The sequence below is a fragment of the Xenopus laevis genome, chromosome 6L (genome assembly GCF_017654675.1).
Source record: "Xenopus laevis strain J_2021 chromosome 6L, Xenopus_laevis_v10.1, whole genome shotgun sequence".
NCBI classification, from domain to species: domain Eukaryota; kingdom Metazoa; phylum Chordata; class Amphibia; order Anura; family Pipidae; genus Xenopus; species Xenopus laevis.
Genome location: NC_054381.1, coordinates 111,972,714 through 111,994,990, shown reverse-complemented (window position 1 = coordinate 111,994,990; position 22,277 = coordinate 111,972,714). Strand labels below are relative to the sequence as shown.

At 37.4% G+C, this 22,277-nt stretch overlaps 1 protein-coding gene across 18 annotated transcripts in view; it reads left to right on the top strand.

Moving 5' to 3' along the window:
* LOC108719201 (receptor-type tyrosine-protein phosphatase mu) overlaps positions 1 to 22,277 on the top strand; it is a 470,437-nt gene that overhangs the window by 177,453 nt on the left and 270,707 nt on the right. For all 18 annotated transcript variants that reach the window (XM_041566369.1, XM_041566373.1, XM_041566368.1 and 15 more), the window contains exons 4-6: positions 165 to 243; positions 2,358 to 2,473; positions 17,414 to 17,591. In XM_041566369.1, the coding sequence (XP_041422303.1) occupies positions 165 to 243; positions 2,358 to 2,473; positions 17,414 to 17,591 (373 nt within the window). The remainder of the gene's footprint in view (positions 1 to 164; positions 244 to 2,357; positions 2,474 to 17,413; positions 17,592 to 22,277) is intronic.

The following is a 22,277-nucleotide window of genomic DNA, read 5'->3' as shown; positions in this document are numbered from 1 at the left end:
TGCATTTTTAATATAAATGTAAAGTCACAGACACTATAATCTCTACTAAACGTCTAAGTAGCAGCGTAACATGCTCCATATTTTTCATGTATCCCTATTTATTTTGCTCCTGAAGCTACAGGCAGTACTTAAGTTCATTTTTACTTTTGTTTGGAACATTTCAGGTTTATTTTGAAGTCCTCACATCAGACCAGCATGGATATCTGGCTATTGATGAAGTGAAGGTTCTTGGACATCCTTGCTGTAAGTGCCATGGTATTTTAATTGACTTGAGTAAGATTTTAGTTTTCTTATTATGATTGTTATTTATTACTTATTATTGTTCTTTAAAGAATATAGGTTTTGTCTATTATGGGTAACACTGCTCCCACCGGTATTCCTCTGTTTTAAAGAATCCACAAATGGCAAGAGCTGCACTTTACAGTGATCCTAGAAGTCCAAGTAATATAGAAGACAAATGGAAACATATGTATAATAATGATGAGCTTCAATTAGTATACTACCACTCCTTAAAGGAGAACTAAGCCCTAAAAATGAATATGGCTAAAAATGACATATTTTATATAGAAAGATATCTGGGTTCATAGTCATTGTATTGAGCTCTATAAAACAATTAGGAGGAAATTGACATTTCTGGTTTCAGTTACAGCGGAATGTGACTTTACTTATTTCAATACTCTATATTGGAATCACCAAATATAAGCTAAGACCAAATCGCTCATCTAGGGATTTACATAGTGTCGAGGGTTAATTAACCCTCGATATTCGACTGCCGAATGTAAATCCTCGTTCGATTCGAAGGATTTTAATCCATCGATCGAGCGATTTTTCTTTGATGCAAGCCTATGGGGACCTTGCCCATAGGCTAACATGGCACCTCGGTAGGTTTTAGGTGGCGAACTAGGGGGTTGAAGTTTTTTTTAAAGAGACAGTACTTCGACTATCGAATGGTCGAATAGTCGAACGATTTTCAGTTCGAATCGTTCGATTCAAAGTCGTAGTCGAAGGTCGAAGTAGCCAATTTGATGGTCGAAGTAGCCAAAAAAATCATTCGAAATTCGAAGTTTTTTTTTATTCTATTCCTTCACTTGAGCTAAGTAAATGGGCCCCCTAGTGTGTTCTTTTCATTTCTGGTGTACATTTATACGAATATGTATTTTTTCTTTGGAGATCAGCAGAGCTCAGGACAGAAAGTATCCCTGTATTTTAAGAAACATGAGTGCAAGTTAGACCTTTCATGGCTGCCTGATGTGATCCCAAGCAATTGGCTAAGCTTGCTTTATGCAACCACATTTCAGCACACTTTCCGTTTAAGGTGCAATGCCATAAAAAATGCATTTGCCTTAATAGAGCTTTTCATTTTATGTCTAGAACTGACAAGCCTCTAGCAAAAAAAATGGATTTGTCTGAGTATGCATAACTTTTTACCGAACTGAACAGTATATTTTACAAATAATTGTATTTTTTAAAAGATAATTCAGGTGCAAAGATAATTTTTTATATTTCATTAAACAGAAGCCTTTCTTGTTTTTTTTCCTGTATACCTAGCACCTGAAACAAAACAAACACAAAAAAATGTCTTTTCATTTGTAGTATTGACCCAACAACCATGGACAGGAGCACAGCATTATATGTTGCTGTCATAAACATCTTGACTGCATGTTATTTATGGGCAATTCCAGGTTCATTGAAAACTCTCTCCAGGGTTGCAGTGCTGTGGGAATTATACTAAGCTAAAATGATGACAGAACTTGGCAACATAAACCCAAAAAAACTGTTTTCAAGTGAGAATGTGATAACAAGCACAAATTCAGCCCAGAGCCTAGTGGCCTATAGCAGAAAATCAAATGTTTTCTTGAAAATAGAAGACCAGGACACACTGCCTGCTGACTGGTTGTTATTGGTTACTAGATAACCCCAATAGTAATAACACCAACTGATATTAGACCCAAAAGTATACAGATATAATTGGAGCATGCAGTCTCAGTTCAGTAACCTACTGTGACCAACCAATAGTGTGTAGTTGTGGCATGCAATTGCACATCTAGGAATGAATCCCAAATAGTATTGGGAAGCTATTGATGTAGCTTTAGTCATTCAAATAAGGTTCTGGAACACAGCCTTGGAGATATTACATAAACAGCAAGTGAAGCCAGTGTTGCGCAATGAATGTGAAAGCCTGGATTTAGTAAAAAGAATAACTCAGGTCAAAGACAAACAGTTTAGCCCTGCAAACAAAGATAACATAAATAAATGTCTAAAATGTTTAGCAATCATTTGTATATACATTTTTAAAAAAAAAATTCTGACCTTTTCCCTAGATTTAACCGTTTCTCTCGCTTTTTCCCCAATTTCAGCCAAGACCCCCCATTTTGTGCATGTTCAGAATGTTGACGTCAACGCCGGCCAGTCCGCCACATTTCAGTGCACAGCAAATGGAAAAACATCTGCGACGGACAGACTTTGGTTGCAGGTAACTAACTTGCTCCAGACAAATATTTGAATGATTAGTGAATTGTTCTCTTAAATCTCATGCTAATGTGCTGTTTGTGCAAGTGAGAATGAGCCAAGCCGAATAACTAATTATTACACTTTTCCAGTTCAGCTATCCACTGACAAGTTGCTTAGTTCAACATTAGACTTTGTTTGCATAGAAGTAAAATTAAAAAGTAAAGGAAAAAGTAAGGAAAGCAGGGAACTGTAGTCACCAGATGGCTGTAAGTGGGTCCTCGAAACTGTAATCTCTACTTACTCTAACTGAATATCCCAGATACTACAGATATTGGTAACTGAAGGGCATTCAGTTTGGTTTTTCTGACTTGCCATAGTCTTTAACACAACAGGACAAAGTGCAAAAACACAGAGTAAATCATATTTTAATCTATGGATAACTGGGACAGTTATGTGTCTGCATGGGTGCTAAGTTTGAACCTGTAAATGGCTTGCAATTTGTACTTCTTGGGTATCACATGGGAAGGTCATGGCTGTAAACTTATTTCAACTAAGTATTACTTCCTACAACTCTTAGGGTAAGGACACACTGGACGATTTGTCGCCAACGTTTTAAAAAAGTAAATCGCGGCGACAAGACGATCGTCTTTTTTGAACAGACGATTCACAGCGACTATTGGCACAGAGCGATTTGTATCCCATTACTCTGTGCGGTACGTGCTCCACCCAAACCGGAAACGGTTTGCGCTTCCCGCTGTAACCTGGCGTCTTTACGTGCTTGCGTTCTTGCGTCATTGCGTTCGCATTGTAATTTGAATACAATTGCTGCTACTTATCTGTATGTGTGTGCGTGTCTAGGAGATTTCAGTGCTTTTCTTAGTACATGCTATTTCTGATAAATCGCTCGGAAAAGGGTCTCAGTGCGTTTTGGAGCTACAGGCGATTCACAAATGCGCTGTGGGCACAGGAGCTGGCGTCTTTCATTTGGTTTTGTTCAGAGACAAAACGAGCGATATGTCGCTGCGATTTGCTTTTTAAAAACGTTGGCGACAAATCGTCCAGTGTGTCCTTACCCTTAGAGATGCAACTGAAGTGAGTAAATAGATGCAATAAGCAAAGTGAACCCTCTACATTTTAACTGTCAGTGGCAGGTGCAAGACTCCCTAATGCTCCACTCCTGTACATGAAAACAGGTATGGGATCCTTTATCCGAAAACCCATTATCCTGAAAATTCCAAAATACGGGAAGAACGTCTCCCATAGATTCCATTTCATCCAAATTTTTAAAAATGATTTCCTTTTTTTCTGGAATAATAAAACAGTACCTTGTACTTAACCCAAGCTAACATATAACGAATCCTTATTGGAAGCAAAGAGGCTGTCTCCAATAGGCTACATTTTACCCAAATTATCCAATTTTTTAAAAAGTATTTGATTTTTCTCTGTAATAATAAAACAGTACCTTGTACTTGATCCGAACTAATCCTTACCGGAGGCAAAACCAGCATGTTGGGTCTATTTAATGTTTAGGTGATTTTCTAGCAAACCTAATTTATGAATATCTAGATTACAGAAAGATCCATTATCAGGAAAGCCCCAGGTCCCAAGCATTCTGGATAACAGCTCCCATACCTGTAGTATTTTACTGGGCAAGGCACAAGGTAATTTGAGTATAGTTAATTCATGCAAACTTGCATGCATTTTTGTGCCAGATCATTGCATCCACATTACTAATGAGGCCTAGTGGGTCACCAGGCTTTATCTGAGAATTATTATTTAGTGTGAATGCTAATGCTAAGATTAAAAACAGTTGAATATTCAATACAGATTATAGAATTGTGCACATTTGTTTCCCTGTGCAAGTCAGTACCTTAGTGAAGCAGAAGGGTTCTAACAATTGCCTGCAAAATGTATCCTACCGTGACCTTTAATTATCCTAATATCCAGACAGATAACCAGCTAGTGCTGCTCCTATAGGTCCCAGATTATGCCTATTTACTTTAATCTATTATCTGTTGTCCTGGTATTCCCTTTGTTCATCCATCTATTTTATAGTTATCAGCCTCAAATCTGTTACACAGCTGTGAATTTGCCTTCAATCCATAAAAATCTGTTTCCATAGTTAGAGCTTGTTACTCCTGTAGAGTATTATAATTCCAATTTGATTTGCATCTGAAACTCAGCCTCGCACCCCACTGTTTGGAAATCACTGTTAAAATGTGTTGCATAAAGCACATTTCTAAACATTTATGAAGGCTAACTGCTTGCATAATATTTGTATTGAGGTACAATTAGAACATGATCTATTTCTGTTCCTGTTCATGAAGTAGTCATTTACCAGGAAAAATTGTAGGGTCATAACTACAGTGGGTACAGAGGGCTGAGCCCCACTCCAGAGGAAGGGCCAAACATTTAACATTTTCAAAAAAGAAAACTGCAGTGTGAAGGTACCACGCAAACAAAAAAAGGTATTGGGATATCCTTAAATAGAGACAGTGGGTAAAGAAACTGTGTCTGGGAGTATGGGTGTTTGGTGGGATAAGAAGACTTATAGATGAATAAAATTGGTCTTTATTTACAGAACTTCAGTCTCTTCAGTAGACTGAAGTTCTGTAAATAAAGACCAATTTAATTCATCAATAAGTCCTGAGAGTGCGGTTTCTTTTGGAGGTATTGTGGAAATGTTGTCGTTTCTGCACCCAGGCATACTTACTAACTTTGTATATATATATATATATATATATATATATATATATATATATATATATATATATATATATATATATATATATATATATATCTATATATATCTATATATATATATATATATATATAGTGGACGGCACACTTCCAAGTTGCACCCAGTTGCATGGTTAAGTATTAATGTACATCTGCAAGAAAGAACCAGCAACCACATAGTATTTGTTTAAAAATCAAAAACCGTGTATTAGATAAAGCATGTATACGTTTCGGTCCCCATTGGCAACCATACCCTCCAAACAATGTGCTATATATGTAGCCAACCAGGCAATTACAACAAACAAGTATCCACACATTCAAAAATATATATGTTTGGAGGGTGTGGTTGCCTTGAGTAAGGTCCCAATTGGACCAAAACCTCACGTTGGCTATACATGCTTTACTCAATACACGTTTTTAATTTTTAAGCAAATACCCTGTGGTTGCTGGTTCTTGCGGATTTTATACTGTACATAGCATTATATGTTTTTACAGAGCAGACAGTAGTCTACACAGTGCAATAAATAATATATATGAACTGTTACAAAGATCAATCACACATTTATCAGTGGTCCAATTGGGATTTCCTGAATGTTCCCTGGCAGTTTTTCAGCAGTTTGAAATTGAACTTATTTATTAACATTTTGCTGACTGTTTACAGATGTACTTCTTTCATCAGAAAGTGTTTTTTTTAACTTAAAACATTTATATCCTATTGCTATGGACAGAAATCTTGCAGGGCTTCACAGCATCCAACCAAGGAACGTATTCATAAAGTCGTGGAGAAAGAACAAGCATTGATTGGATGAATTTATCAGTTGGCAAAATCTTTTGCTGAGCATTTTAATCACTAATAAATATGTTGTAAAAATAAAAACAGAAGGTCCCTGCCTGCTACAGCTCATACTCTACTCACATTATAATGAAAATACTTAATAAAATTGTTATATTTAATATAATGAGAATAGATAATATCATAGGGTTGTGTTACATGAAGAGATATGTTGCAAAAAGTAGAGAAGAAACATTTTGTAGATGCATTAAGCTGTGCCCTGAGAAAGAAACCTCCAAACCTATCCAACTTCACATTGCAATTCCCCAGTGGCTACTCCCTTCCCTATACTAGGACTTTAAACACAAAGTAGCACAGTGGATGAGCAGCCACCTTGTCCTGATGGTGCTGTGTCTCCCTGGTACTGATCTCCAAGCAAGAGCACCTATATAGCAATCTGGTCCCAGCTTCAAGTGTACATTCTCCTGATCAGCGATCACAACAAGGGAGTCTCTGCACCTTCCATTATTTCCTACAAAACTACTCTTTAGCCACTAGAAGTTCAAATTCACTTATGGGGTGGTATAATTCTTCTTTAAAGGGGCTGTTTACCTTTAAAATAACTTTAGTATGGTGTAGAGAGTGATATTCCTAGACAATTTGCAATTGGTTTTAATTTTTTATTATTTGTGGTTTTTGAGTTATTTAGCTTTTTATTCAGCAGCTCTCCAGTTTGCAGTTTGAGCAATCTTGTTGCCAGGGTCCAAATTACCCTATCAACCATGCATTGGTTTGAATAAGAGACTGGAATGTGAATAGGAGAGGGCTTGTTTAGAAAGATGACAGATGAAAAGACCAATTGAAAAGTTGCTAAAAATTAGCCATTCTATAACATACTGGGGGTTATTTACTAAATTCTGAATGCAAAAATCATGAAAAATTTGTAATTTTTTTTTTATAAAATCAGACTTTAAAAAAAATCACAAATTATTCGGAATTTATTAAATCCCAAGGATGGAAAAAGTCAGAATCTGAAAATCTGGCATCTCAGACCTGTAGAGGTTGCATATAAGTCAATGGGAGAAGTCCCAATGATTTTTTGATGTGCGCTGGGTGTTTGGCAATACCACAAAGTTTTTGGAGTGTTTGGGCAAAATTCTGAGTTTTCGGGTGAAATATCCGAAAAAATCGTGAAAATCGGATGAAAAGTCAGAAAAAATCGTGATTTTTTTTCCAGCAAACAAATTTTTCCCGAAAGTGTATTAATAAATAAGCCCAAAAAACCTGTGTGGATTTGGTCGGAGTATTTTTCAGAAAACATTGAGAAAAAATTCGGACTTTGATAAATAACTTAAAAGTTAACTTAAAGGTGAACCACCCCTTTTAGGGAGCAAATGCGTTTGCTTGATTGTCTGTACAGTGACTATAAGATTCTTATTAGCTTCTGAGCTAAAGAATAAACATAGAACCAACTAAATAGGATGATGACACTAATGAAAGGATGTTTATGATTAACAGATGTATACCATCTGCTACGATTTTCTTTGTCACATCTGCTGACAACACAAGCTTGCTCTGAATTGGGGATAATATTTCTTTTGTATTGACTGACTAAACAAGAAAACTCATTCTAATGCAGTTGTTGGTTGAGGTGTTTATTTCACTTGCCATGCACAATTATGCTCTTTGCAAAGAAAAGAATAAAGAGGTTTTAGGAAAAAAGCTTGTAACCATGGAAATTTAGTCTGCAGAATTTATTTTTCTCCACCATTAGATGTTTGTTATTACCAAACCAAAAAGTAATTAATAAATTGCAGGGGATTATACATCTGTAGACTTGGTTTATTAGGTGTTTTTGCAGGTTTGCTTGGCATTTGATTGGTACTGTATGCTAATTCCTCGGTGTTCTTTCCTTGTTTGTGATTGGTGTCAGACGGGAAGGTGTCTATAGAAACATGTCTAGGACTAAAGCAAACAATGCCCAAATGCAACCAACTCAAATGCTATCCTTAAAGGGGAACTGATTGACCACCAAAAATAAAAAGTAAAATTACTCACAGTGCTCTTATTTATATTAATTATTTTCCCCTAGTTTTCAAGATAGTAGCAGTTTTTATGCCAATTGCATCTATAGCTGATTGTCATAGTATTACTAGTTGAGATGCAGTTATGGGTCCCTACATCCAGTCATAATCTAGTTTTACCTGTAACCCTACAGTCACATTTAGGTCCCCCAGCACAAGTGGCCTGTGAAGTGGTTACCCATAATCAGATCTGTCAACTCCCCCGTTTTTTTAACAGGAGTTAACAGATTTTCCGCTCTGTCCCTCTGTCTCCTGTCACTCTGATGGATTCCCCAAATTCTGATGATCTCAGACAATTTCTAACAAATTGTGTGCATGCGCAGAGCATTTCAGTGGCATCAGTCGAGTCAAGTGCATATCTTGTTTTCGGCGGCTTCAGAAAAGATTTTGTGCATGACGTAACATCATAAACATGGAAACTGTCCCCCTATAAGTGCCTTCACAAAGTTGACAGCTCTGCATAATTGGTACACCACTTCCAGGGAAATGGGAGTAGGGAAGACCTTTACTATGTGAAGCTGACTCAAGGTTATGATAAACCAACGCAGGTTTTTTTTCAGCAGCTCCAACACAGGGGATGGAAAAGTACAAACATTTATTATTAGAGCCATTATATCTTTATATACTCTCACTGTGTTCTCTCTCAGAATTCTCCGTAGCCCTGTCCTAGGAAAAAGTGCTAGCAAAGTGTTGTGACCATTCCGCGGCTCCTCTCCTTTATACTACTAATCACCCATCTTTGTCGTGTCCACATACAGTGTGCAAGCTTCAACCAGCTCTCACTAAAGCCTGTAGCTCCTCTAACCTACTCCCTTAACACTTCCATCCCTAACTGGCGCACAGTCGTGCAGAATGCTAATCCCAATCTTTACATTTTTGTTGGGGTCATAGACCGCTCTTGCTACCTAAACAGCTACCTAGTCACCCTGGGATGATTCTGGCACACCAAACTCCTACTCCCCCCAGTCCTATCTAAGTGCACCCCCTTTTTGTTTGGACTTGCCTGTACTGTCATTGGTTCTTTTTTGGCCTGGCTACTGCACTTCCTTATATAGGCTCCAGAAGGGGGAATTCCCCTCTAAGCCAATTTTAAGGGTTGGCGCCACCTGCTGGTTGAACTGTAATATTGCCTAAACCGTTTAAATATTAAATAAATCTTTATTTCACCACCTTACAGGCCTGCGTATTTTAACCATGCTGAAATTCTACCCCTGTTGTGACACTGAATAGCTCTTGGGATATACTTGTGAGTTTTTACCCTGTTGACAAGCCACAATTTGTACTATCTTGCAAAATGCTTGCTTCTACTCCAGTCATTTCAATTAGACCCTCCACGTGTCTGTTAAATATTTTTCTTATTTCTGACACTGATAATTGCTCACACCCATCCTCTGTATAACGTGGTATTGATTGCTTACCACAAGTGCAAGGGTTATTTAACGGATTGGCAAAAAATTGGCAAATGTACATTTTTTTGGTGATCTTTAGAGTAGAAAACAACAACAAAGCTGCCCATTTATCAGACAGAGCAGACTATAAATTTTGAATTTTATGCAGCTTTTAATTTTGACATTTTGCGCCTACTAATTTGGTTTTATAAATAGCACTGGCATGTCTGCGTTCATAGCTGCAAGGTTATTTACAATAATAGCTACTTAAGTTGTTTTTTTTTCCAAAATATCTGTTCTACTTTATTCTTTTTTTTTATGTCATTCAAGACTAAAACTGACCAGTGTTTGGGATGGAAATGCAACATTTCACATTCTTTACTTGTGTATAGCAATGTCAAATACTTTTTCTTGAATCTATGTGGCAGATTTACCAAAAATATAACTGGGCATAGATCTCAGGAATTTTATTACATTTAGGGGCAGATTTATCAAGGGTCGAAGTGAAAATTCGAAGTAAAAAAATTAGAATTTCGAGCTATTTTTGTATACTTCGACTATCGAATAGGTCAAAATTTGATTTGAATTTGAAAAAAATTAGACTATTCGAATATCGAAATGTATCATGTACTGTCTCTTTAAAACTTCTACTTGGAGCATTCGCCATCTAAATTGCTGTTTTAGCCTATGGGGGACCTCTTAGAACCTATTTGGAGTCATTTGGTGGACTTTGAAAAATCGAAGTTTTTTGGGGCAAATCCTTCAATTGTAATTCGATCGAATGCGCTAAAACTTCAATTCGAACGATTCGAATACAGCCTGTTCATCCGAAGTTAAAAACTGTGATTTTTTTTAATAAATTTCGATTGGTCTTTTAATCTAATTTTGAAGTTATGGGAGTTAAAAAAAATCCAATTTTTTTGAAATTCAACCCTTGATAAATCTGCCCCTTACTGTCAGAAAAGTGTCAAGAGAAATAATTTGCCATTGCAATACACAACTAAGGAATGTCAGATAAATTGGCGTATTTATCAAAGCACATAATTCTCTCATTACTCAGTAAAGCAGAGTGTTAGAGCTGCAGTGCTGAGCTTTAACACTGTGACTTGCACCATATAAATGCCAGAAAGAATTGTCAGAGCAGGCTTAATGAACTGTGACCTTTTCTGTTATTGTGGATTTTTCTGGCAAACATATATCATTGCTTATTATCACATCCTTATTTAATAAAGCCTAGCACCACGATTTAAAAACTTGAAGTAATTGGATTGGGGAAAAAAAACTAATAAAATCGATTTGTTTGGACTTTTTTTCCTAAATTGCCCAGAACCCCCAAATTTTCGGCTAAATCCAGAGCAAAGCACGATAACTTCAAATTGAGATTGACTTATACAGGATCTTGACAGGTCTGAGATGGCAGATTTTTGATTTGGGGTATAAATAAACCTTGAAAAATTCAAGTTTTTATTTCCATGAAAAATTCGAGTTTTTGCCCAAAAAACCCTGACCAAATAAATTTGAGGTTTAGAAAATAACCCCCTTACGGTTGTGTAAAAACTGTCAGTTATCGCAACACAAGTTTATCAAATTTGTAAACATGAGAGCAGCTTGAATGTATCATTAATTGCAGATTGGCTCCTATATATTCTCTTTATCAGCGCTTGTTGCTGATTGGAATCTCTTGTATTCATTCATTGGTATATAGAAACATAAAATCCTCAATTTAATAGGATTTGCAAACGTGCCCTGGCTTTACTAGGTGACAGCTAACTCTCAGCAAGAGGGTTATGAACAAATTGCTGTGTAAGACTCTGTTGCTTTAATGTATTACATTATCTTAATTTTTGCAGTCTGAAACTTAAATGAGTTTATTCTTATGCAAATTCGTCTTACAGCTGCTTTTGTACAATGTGCTAACTCTTAAGATCTTAACACACAAACCGTAATTTATTTGAAAAAAAAAAAAAATACTTATTATGCAGTTTCAGCTATAGTTGCAGCAGTAATCAGACTCATAATTTGAATATATTAAGACTTCAGAAGCAGCCTTTTCAGTAAGTAAATCAATCTCAGGCTATTGTACTACTCTCCAGAGCTGCAACCAATGCTTTATGTGAAATTTGGATCATCTCCTCTCCCTGATAGATTATATAACCTTTCAATTTTCTAATAGGTGACACAACCCCACTTTTATATATATAAAAAAAGCATTTCTAAATCATTGTGTAGTTTGTGCTGCAGAAAGACTGAACAATTTTGACGTAATTTTATTTAAGCCGTTGGCATCAGCCGAATTTCAATGTAATTGAATATCTCGTCCAGATTCCTTCTTGTGATGCCATTGTGCCATTTTGTAAATTGCACATACTAGAGTATTCGCATTCGGAGAGATATCTAACAGCTGGCAATTTCATGTAATGTAAAGATTTACTCCAGAGGATTATGTTTAGAAAGATATTGAAATATAGGAATTCCATAGGTAATAAGAATAATAGGCATGGGCAGAAGACAGGGATTTGGGAAATACATGCTCATTTCTTGCACAAAATGTTCTTCAGAAGAATTCCATATTCATTGATTTCATAGATCTCCAAATAACAAAACATTTACTTTTAAATTGGGCGTGTAGATTTGTAGAATAAGAGAATTTGTTCCAAATCTTGATATTAATAATGTGGTTTGCCTGCATATTTTTAATTATAAATGCAATTTTCTACCAGCTAACTCTGGCAGAGTTCTGCTGTCAGAAACTGTAAAAAAAAATATAATAAAAAATTATATATATTAATATACAGTATATAAATGTTATTTCATAATTGACATTAAGGCCATTTTAGGCCTATTACAGTATAAACTCAGTGCAATGAAAAAAAGCAGCTCACCATTTCTTATGCCAGAATTTTCCTGATGCCTGATTTTTTTTTCTGTTGAATTAAATTGGCTATACCAGGTTTGAGGTGTATATAAGAAAATACATAACTTTCTAAACTTTATAAAGACTGCAAGTAGTTCTATTTAATGGATGAAATACTCCATTTATTTTACTGCACTTTATAATACACCATAAATCATTTTACACAACTTTATAAATAGGTCCCTGTACTGGAAAAAAAGCAGGATATCATTCTGTACAACAAGGCAAGGCACAATACATCGAAACAGAACAGAACAAAGTAGATTGGAAAAGGCAAGTCAGAAGGGCTTACGTATGTCTGGTTCTAATTTTGCAGATGGCATTTGCCAGCCATATAATTACAATAGTATTATGTACAGGGATGCATAGTGCATGGCTATCATCTATATATAGATATCGGCCCTATCTAGAATGATCGGGACCTGGACCTTTCTGCAATATAAATCCCCATAACTTACATTTGCTAAAAATCGTTGTCTTAGTTGGGATCACGCAGAAGGTACTGTTATATTAATTATGGGCGGAGAAAGTAAACCATGTTTTCAATTATGAATTATTTGTTTAAAATGGAGTCTATGGGAAATGGCCTTTAAGTAATTTTCGAGCATAATGGGCTTCCGTATAAGAGATTTCATACCTGTATATGTAAGATACGTAAGGAAAAAATAGAAGACCATAATGTAAATATCACAATGCAGGGAATATTTTACCTTTATGTGCTGGGATTTTAATATTATTGACTAGTGATGGGTGTATAATTTTGGCAGGCATGGATTTGCAGTGAATTTCCGCATTTCGCCGCCTGTGAATAAATTTGCAAGCTGTGGCAAAAATTTGCCCGCAAAAAATTCACTGTGACAAAAAAAAATTGTCGTGTGTCAAAATTATTTGGACGCCGATTGACTTAAATGTGTTTTGTGAATTTTTCGCCGTTTTGTGCATTTTTCAGTAAATTCGCTAATTTTCCGCCGAAGCGAAGTGCCACAGATTTGCACATCACTATTAGTGACTCTCTAACTTTGCAAAAACACTAATATTAAAGTTAAAACTGGTAACTTTTTATCCCTAACCAGTTGGATATACATGCATAAACATTTGTAAAGGCTACCAAAGTTTTTTCTTTATTTCATCTCTAGCTTGAGATCCAACTACAGAACTGAAAGGCTTTCTATATTGAGCTGTGAAGGTGTACACTCATTTCCATAACAATAGCTGCTTTCATTTCCCAGGGAGAGCAAATTAAGAGACATTGTTCATAACAGTAAAGTTTAACACATTGATACTTTTCATTAGTGTCTATTTCAGTCTCTTTAAATTCTGCTACCACTTGAAAATGTTAGACTGGCAATAGCAAACAAAATAGAGAGAAATATGGTCCAAAACGTTAAAGTTCTAGTATTAGACATACAAAACAAAAGAGAAAAAAAAGTCTGTGTTTATTTCGAATTTAGTTAGAAAACCGAGAAACCTTAATGCACATTGATTCTAGGAGATCTCCATGGTGCTGGAAGATCTGAATGGCTCCATACCTAAATACAAAGGTTCATATAACTTAAGAGGAATGCAAAAGAAGAAAAAACTACTGTAGATGAAAAAAAATAATGTTGCTAATGTTGGAAATAAACCAGGGTGTCTACATGCCAGGCCCGGACTGGCAATCTGTGGGTTCTGGCAAATGCCAGAGGGGCTGCTGTATGGTTCAATAGAAAGTTACCATATAGTGGGCTGGTAGAGGGCTGTTTGGGCCTCTGTGTACTTGGAATGGCAGGGCCTATTTTGACTCCCAGTCCAGGCCTGCTACATGCCTCATTCCTTGTATAAATATGCAGTGTGCACTCTAGTTAATTTCGTTGCTAAAAAACAGTCTTCCAAGAAAAATCTGGCAGAATACTGAACCAAATCTATATTCCATTGTCACAACATACTGTAGGTTTAATTCTCTTTTTAGCATAACACTTAGAATTCACCAAACCTAAATCTGGCACTTGGTTCTTTCTAAGCACTGATATCCATTTGATATCATTTTCACTGATTTCATTGTCCTTTTCATTCTCTGTACCTATATCAATGCTTCGGAGCTTTAAAAAGTAGGAAATGGACATATGACCAATCAACAGGGCCAGAACTAGGGGTAGGCAGATGCCTAGGGTGCAGCTTCAGGGAGCACAATTTTGGTGGAGAAAATGGCAAAGTTCCTCCAATTTTGTCTGCACCCTTTCTGCACAGAGCACTTGGCATAGGGGAGCGGCTGCTGCGGGAAACAGTGGGTGGGTGAAAGTAGGGTCTAGCAGCTTGTTGGGGAATGGGGAATCAGGTCTAGCTACTTGTTGTTGGAGGAATGTGGTATTGGGTCTACCGGCTGCTTGTGGGGAGAGGGGGAATCGGGTTTCTGGTGTCTAATTACGGGGAGAAAGGGAGATCAGATCTGGTGATTGGTTGCGGAGGATTGTTTTTGGTGGCTATCTGTGGGGGAAAGGGGGATTAGGTCTGGCAGCTGGTTGTAGGGGAAAGGTTTGCCAGCGGCTGACTAGTGATGAGCAAATTTTTTGCATGGACTTGTGGCAAAATTCCGCACTTCACCATCTGCAATTTTTTTTCATGAAACTGCAGCAAAAATCTGCAGTGAAAAATTTTGCCAGGACAAAAAAAGTCCCCAAAACTAAATTGTCACTGAGTTACCATAAGAAAAAACATTCATTGACTCTTAACAGGCAGATGGGGAGGGTGGCAGAGATGGAGCTGGCCTTGGTGCCATAATCTGTCGGCCTGGCTCTGCCATTCAACATCATATGCAATGAACTGTAAAAAAGATATGAATTTATTAGAAAGAAATAATAGGTAGTGTGGGGCAATGCTGCATATTCCCCATTTCTTTGAGGTCAGAATGCCTTGAACTACAGGGAGCCTTTAAAGTTAATCTGTGGGAGTTCTGCTGCCTGACACACCAGTGTTCAAATATACTTGGGGCAGATTTATCAAGGGTTGAATTTTTCTTAGTATTTCTAAGATAAAAATGCGAGCAACTCCGAATTACCAGAAAAGTCCGAAGTTTTCAGACTTTTCCGCAAAAAACACAAATTTTTCGACTTTTTAGCCTAAAATCGTATATTGGTACTGACAGCAGCGTAGACCCTGGGACCTTCCCCATTGACTAATACAGGACCCCGAAAGCTTTGAGATGCCGGGTTTTTGGATTTAGAGTTTTTTAAGGTCCGAAAAATCTGAATTTTTCAGATTTAGGTTATTTGGAGCTTAATAAATAGCCCCCTTCGTGTTGAATGAAATTGCATGTGCCATAACCTCAAATCTGGCAGTGGTTTCTTATGATTTGGTCATTGTTCTTAGTGTATCATATTAACAATGCTTTTAGTTTGTCTGTAAACCCACATATTTTTCAACTTCTGTCAGATAACAATACATTTATAGTACATACTAATGACTGTTTTGCAACAAAACTATTAGCTTAAAGGGATACTGTCATGGGAAAAATAATTTTTCAAAATGAATCAGTTAATAGTGCTGCTCCAGCAGAATTCTGCACTGAAATCTATTTCTCAAAAGAGCAAATAGATTTTTTTATATTCAATTTTGAAATCTGACATGGGGCTAGACATATTGTCAATTTCCCAGCTACCCCAAGTCATGTGACTTGTGCTCTGCTAAACTTCAATCACTCTTTACTGCTGTACTGCAAGTTGGAGTGATATCGCCCCCCTCCCTTTTCCAGCCCAGCAGCCAAACAAAAGAACAATGGGAAGGTAACCAGATAACAGCTCCCTAACACAAGATAACAGCTGCCTGGTAGATCTAAGAACAGCACTCAATAGTAAAAACCCATGTCCCACTGAGACACATTCAGTTACATTGAGTTGGAAAAACAGCAGCCTGCCAGAAAGCATTTCTCTCCTAAAGTGCAGGCACAAGTCACATGACCAGGGGCAGCTGGGAAATTGACAAAATGTCTAGCCCCATGTCAGATTTCAAAATTGAATATAAAAAAATCGGTTTGCTCTTTTGAGAAATGGATTTCAGCGCAGAATTCTGCTGGAGCAGCACTATTAACTGATGTGTTTTGAAAAAAAATGTTTTTCCCATGACAGTATCCCTTTAACATTCAGTATCATACCCGGAATTTCTGCTGATAATCATCACACGTTTAGAAACTGTTTGAATCTGTGGCATTTTGTTAAAACCTATATAGTAAATTAAAAATATGTTTTCCAATGAAAAATATATTATGCCATGCATTATTTTGAAGTTAAACAATTTAGACTATGGGCACACAGGCTGAATGCTTCAGTTGTTGTCTGCCTGCGTATTTTGCAGACTGAGAGAAGCAGATCTGCTCCCTGCCCCTGCTCCATCGATTTGAATTCAATAAGCCTGTGTGTGCACACATACACACAGTGGAGCTGAAGCTAAGGTCATCCCGGAGATGCCTCCTTTTGCATATTTGGGCTGAGCTCAGCTTCAACTCCGCTGTGTGTGTGCATGCAGGCTGATCAAATTCAAATCAAAGGAGCAGGAGCATTACGTGAGAACTGAAATATTTTGTCCAGTACATGAAGCTTTAAATATATATATAGGCCATTTTCATTTTTGTATATCATTTTAAAATGAGTGTTGCAGTTTTCCATGAAAAACTGGGCAAATGCTTATGAAATGCTTCAACAAATGCTTAGGAGCACCAAGGAAGCCACTTTTTCCTGGCCTAATGGAGCTTCTTGGAGAGGGGGTTCCACATTTTGGTGTTTGTCCTTAAATGAAACAGTGAGCGTGACTGATAATATTTTATGGAACTTAATTTGTCATTAAGAAAAAACGAAAACCAGCCAATGTGCCTCAGGTACCAGTAACAAGGAAAAAGTATTACAACTACAGTAAAGTATTTCATTAACATGAACCTTGTTTTGAAGGAAGTGCCAGCTGGATGTCTGGCCCAACATTCTAACAATGCAATCAATCAGGCAGACTTTCCTGAAGAAACATCTGTTTCAGGGAATAGAAGAATGATTATTCAGTGCACGGCTACGGAGAAAAATAAATTTGTTTTGTTTCTTTTCAGGGTGCCAATGGGAGGGTTGCTCCATTAAAGGATATAAAAGTGCAAAATATCCGTAATCGATTTGTGGCTACGTTTAATGTAGTGAACACAACGAAGAAGGATGCTGGCAATTATCGCTGCATGGTCCGTACAGAAGCTGGAGTTGGAGTATCAAACTATGCAGAATTGATTGTCAAAGGTAGATTTCACCTTTTTATGTTAGCAAAGAGGAAATTACAGATCATTTGTATACTATTTCTATGTTAATTCTAATGCTAAGAAGCTTTTATTGCTTCACTGTACCCCCTGGTGCACATGTTAAAAGTCATTATTTTCTGGTTCCAGTTTTAATTAGATGGCTTCTGTTGTCGGCATTAGACTCTACATTAGCGACTGATTGCAGACATTTCATTGTGAGCAAATATTGAGTACACATACTCTGCATAAAGGGATACTGTCATGGGGAAAATAATTCTCAAAATGAATCAGTTAATAGTGCTGCTCCAGGAGAATTCTGCACTGAAATCTTTTTCTCAAAACAGCAAAAAAAAGATTTTTTTATATTTAGTTTTGAAGTCTCACATATATTGTCAATTTCCCAGCTGCCCCCAGTCATGTGATAAACTACAGTTACTCTTTACTACTGTACTGCAAGTTGGAGTGATATCACCCCCTCCCTCCCACCAGCAGCCTAACAACAGAACAATGGAAAGGTAACCAGATAGCAGCTGTCTAACACAAGATAACAGCTGCCTGGTAGATCTAAGGACTGCACTCAATAGTAAAATCCAGGTCTCAGTATGACACACCCAGTTACAGTTAGAAGGCAGTTCCATCCTTAAGTGCTGGCTCTTTCTGAAAGCACATGACCAGACAAAATGTAATATGCTAATATGCAGAGTTTCGTTCTGAGCGCCTAACATTGGCGACTTTTCACTAGCATTACTTCAGCAGTCGGAGCATTTCTTAGTGAAGATACGCTAGTGATCTTGCTCTTAGGTCAATTTGCATAGGGCGGGTAATTTAAAGTTGCATGGAGGTCTTTATTATAAATGTTGGTGCAAATGCTTGAAGTTACCATTTTTTATTACAAATGCCCAGAGAACCTTAATAAAGACAAGAGAGTACATATAATGCCCTACACATGAGCTCACTGTAAATGAATGTTCCATATGTTAGGAAATGTTGGAGAAAACTGGTTCCCCAAAAAAAAAAGTTTGTTAGGACTTTTACAGGCAATCCCGCTTCAAAAAAGGAAAAGTCGCCAGCATTTTTTGGAACTTTATTGCATTTTCGGCACACAGGAAATGATGTAAGTGACAGAAGATTGAGGAAGATCTAGCTTCTTTTTAGCACTTCACCTGGTCTGAGGTGGTCGTTACTCCACAAATTCAGTAAAATCTGCACTTTACTGAATTTGTGGAGTAACGACCTTTCGCTAGAGTGTGAACGAACGCTAGCGACGGTCTCTTTCGCTAGCGAATTGCCACCTGTGAATTGCCGATTAGTGAATTGCCGATGTCCCTGTGGGTGGCAACGCAGGCGAATTGTCGCTAGCGTTAGCCACTTTGTCCTTTAGTGAATCTGCCCCATGGACAGGATTCAATTAGAGGAGAGAATACTTCACCCCAAATTCAGTTTCAGTTTTTTCCATAGACTTCAAAGGAGTTTTCACATGATAAACTGTGAGATACGTTTTTCTGAATTGAATTGCATCCATGACTTTTCATGTGATAAAACTTTTATATTAACTGTATTGAATCTCGCCTATTATTTGGAACTGGGAACATGTCTCTTTATTTTTCAATGCAAAGCCTACAAAAGCACATAGGTAATCACTAGAAGTGTATCAGTACGGCTGCACTTCTTTTCTTTCTGGGTGTTATTAAAATACATATTGGACAAAAGAAGGCAGCAGGGCAGTATTGATTTAATGCATTTGGAGAAGCATATTAGCCTCCTACATACGGTTCACTGACTTAAGTTCTCTTATAGTGGCCTGGTCACAGGTGCTTTATTTACTAGACAAAGGACCCCTGAATGAATAGCAGTGTCTGGAAAAGCATCCGATTATTACAGGGTTCAGCCTACTTATTGAGTTCAAGCAAGGAAACTTAGGTGCCTGGCGGCTTTTGAAAGAGCTTGGTTTTTGGTCTTTAGCTGAGGGCAAATAGGGGAAGCCATCTGTAGTTGCGGTGACCTATTTCTATTCACAGCTTAGTTCCTTTAGCAGAAACATAACTTTAGTGCTTATGAGAGAAGAAAGAAAGAAAAAACATATTCTGCAGCTAAATCATTTTCATTTTAAGCCTGCAGTAGGATTTGAGATGATATCAGGACTCCCCCTTTTTAAAGCAGTAAAGCCATTTATTGAAATATTGGCCTTCTTTGAAATACTAAGATCTGCCGCAGTCTTTGTGTTTTTGAAAAGAAAGCGACTAAATGTATTCTTTGTGTTTGCTAAAGACACTGAGTAAGCTCTCTTTGGCGATAAAATGTTTTACTTATCACAAACATGAAAAATATTATGACATTAAAAGATAAAACTCGCAAAAACTGCTGCTATATTATATCTGCAGTTCTCCAGCAGTATTAAGTAAATGTCAGTTAAATTGTCCTATAAGAGCATTAAATGAAAGAATTTCTCCTTTGTATACAAATATTATATTAATCAATGGCCCATTTATTTTTTTACTTAAGCTTATGGCACCCTGTGGGTTTTGATCCATAAAAGTTACTTAAAAGTTTATTTTTGTGGCTGGAATGCTACAGATTTGGATGCTGACAACTGGTTTAATTTACTTCAGTTTTAATTAGGTTAATCTGCATATCTTCTAAATTGAGTTATATTTTCCAAAATGACATTAGACATTACTGGGTTATATTTTGCATAATATCTGGTTCCGTTTCTTTGTTTTAATAGATTTTTATTGTGTTTGCATCTGTTATTAACCCACTTGCACAATGTGAGTCAGTTTGTTCTTTGTAAATAAATAGCTAAAATTTACGGAATAGAGGGTAGGCTTCTCCTTTATTTCAGCTCGGCAGCCGTTATTGATTGCCTCACAGAGCAGATAAATATCTGTGGCCTTTCCAAATTTGTGGGCACAAATGAAATCTGTCTAAACCATTGACTGAATTTGTTTTCTGTATTTTAACACTTTTAATCTATTAAACTAATTCTCACACCTGAGAGCTCATTTGTGATCACAGCACAAGGTTCTGAATGAGCACAGAACTGAGGCCGTTAAAATGCCATACACAATACACATTAGTGTGTTCATAGATGCCAGAACTGTGTGGCTGTTCCACCTACTGTGAAACTTAAGACTCACAGCATGTTGTGGGCAAGGTAGCCTTTACCCCAGTGTTTCACAAGATGTGGGACTTACCCCATATGGCTGCCCAGAGCGTTGATTGGGGAGGGACAGGATAAGGCCTATTTGTTGCCCTAGGTAGTCCTAGGCACATTGAAACCACATTTTGGAGGTTCGTTAGAACAAGGTCTGATGTTATTTTAGCAATGTTTTCATACGTTTGGTAAAATGTTGGGCCTTAAAAGGGACTTGACCTGAATAACTACACCTTTGTGACAGCTGACTTGTGGTGGGTCAAGTTGTATTGGTGCCCAAGGTCCAGAATCCTGCCATCCTGGTCCCCTTCCACTACTCACTTGTATCCTTCTACCTCCCTGGTGATGGCTCACTCATGTCCCCTGCTGGTCATTTGCTCACTTCTCTACACCCTAGTGCACCCAAATGCAGCTGCCCCAGTTGCTTACTCCTAGTTCTGGTCCTATAGTTTGCAAGCAATTGAAGGATGTTTAAATGTATAGCTTTTTTCTACTTTTTTTTACCATTAGCTTTTTACTCACTTAATTAGAGTAGAGTAGGGTAGGGTCACTGGGTCACCCAGAATAGTGTCACCATTCTAAATGTCCATGTGCTGGTGATCTAGTTAAACATGCTTAAAGTATTTTAATTTTGCCTGACCAACCAAGTCTAATTGTTGTTATTATAGGCTACTACACTGTAGTAAATTACACTACTAAATTCCCAGCTTTATTTTTATTTTTCTGGATTTTATGGGGAAGATTTACTAAAGGGTGAAATGACTAACGCAGTGAAAATTCCCAGCATGACGTCATTTCGGTACTTCGCCGATTAACTAATGGTCGATGGCGTAACTTTGCAAGTTAAGGAGATAGACTCTAGCTGTACTTCGCTCCCTAAGCCTGGCGAATTTGCACTCTGGCGAATGGACTTACTGAACGTTACCTCTTGCGCCAGACTTGCCTTTGTCACCTCAGACCAGGTGAAGTGCAATAGAGTAGATAGGACTTCCTCAAAAAATAGTTGAAAATGCTGTGATAGGCTGCAAAAGAGTGTAAATTTTTTCTGGGGTACTCGGCTTCCCCCCTACATTTCCTAACATATGGCACATAAACTATACACTGGGCTCATGTGTAGGGCAATATAACAACTTTATTTTATTAGGCTTCCCTGGGCTTGTGTAGTGTAATGTATTTGCTGCGACATATACAGTACATCCATTGAGATTTAACTTCCTGCCGTATGCAAATTAGCCAGCGCTAGCGCAACTTCGCTTTGCTTGCCGCAGTAACGCTAGCACACCTTCGCCATCATTCGGCACCCTGGACACAACTTCAGATTTTAGTGAATTAGCTTTGTCCTAGCGAATCTATGCCTGGCGAAGTCTTGGGCTGTGAGCGAAGCCGTCGCTGGCGAATTTTCTGAGGTTAGTGAATTTGCTCCTATGTGTCCATCTGGTTGTACTGGGAAATACAATATATATATATTTTTTATTATTTTAAAATCAGGATTTTCTTCTCTTAGCCTTCAGGGTCACGCCAGTGCTGCATTTA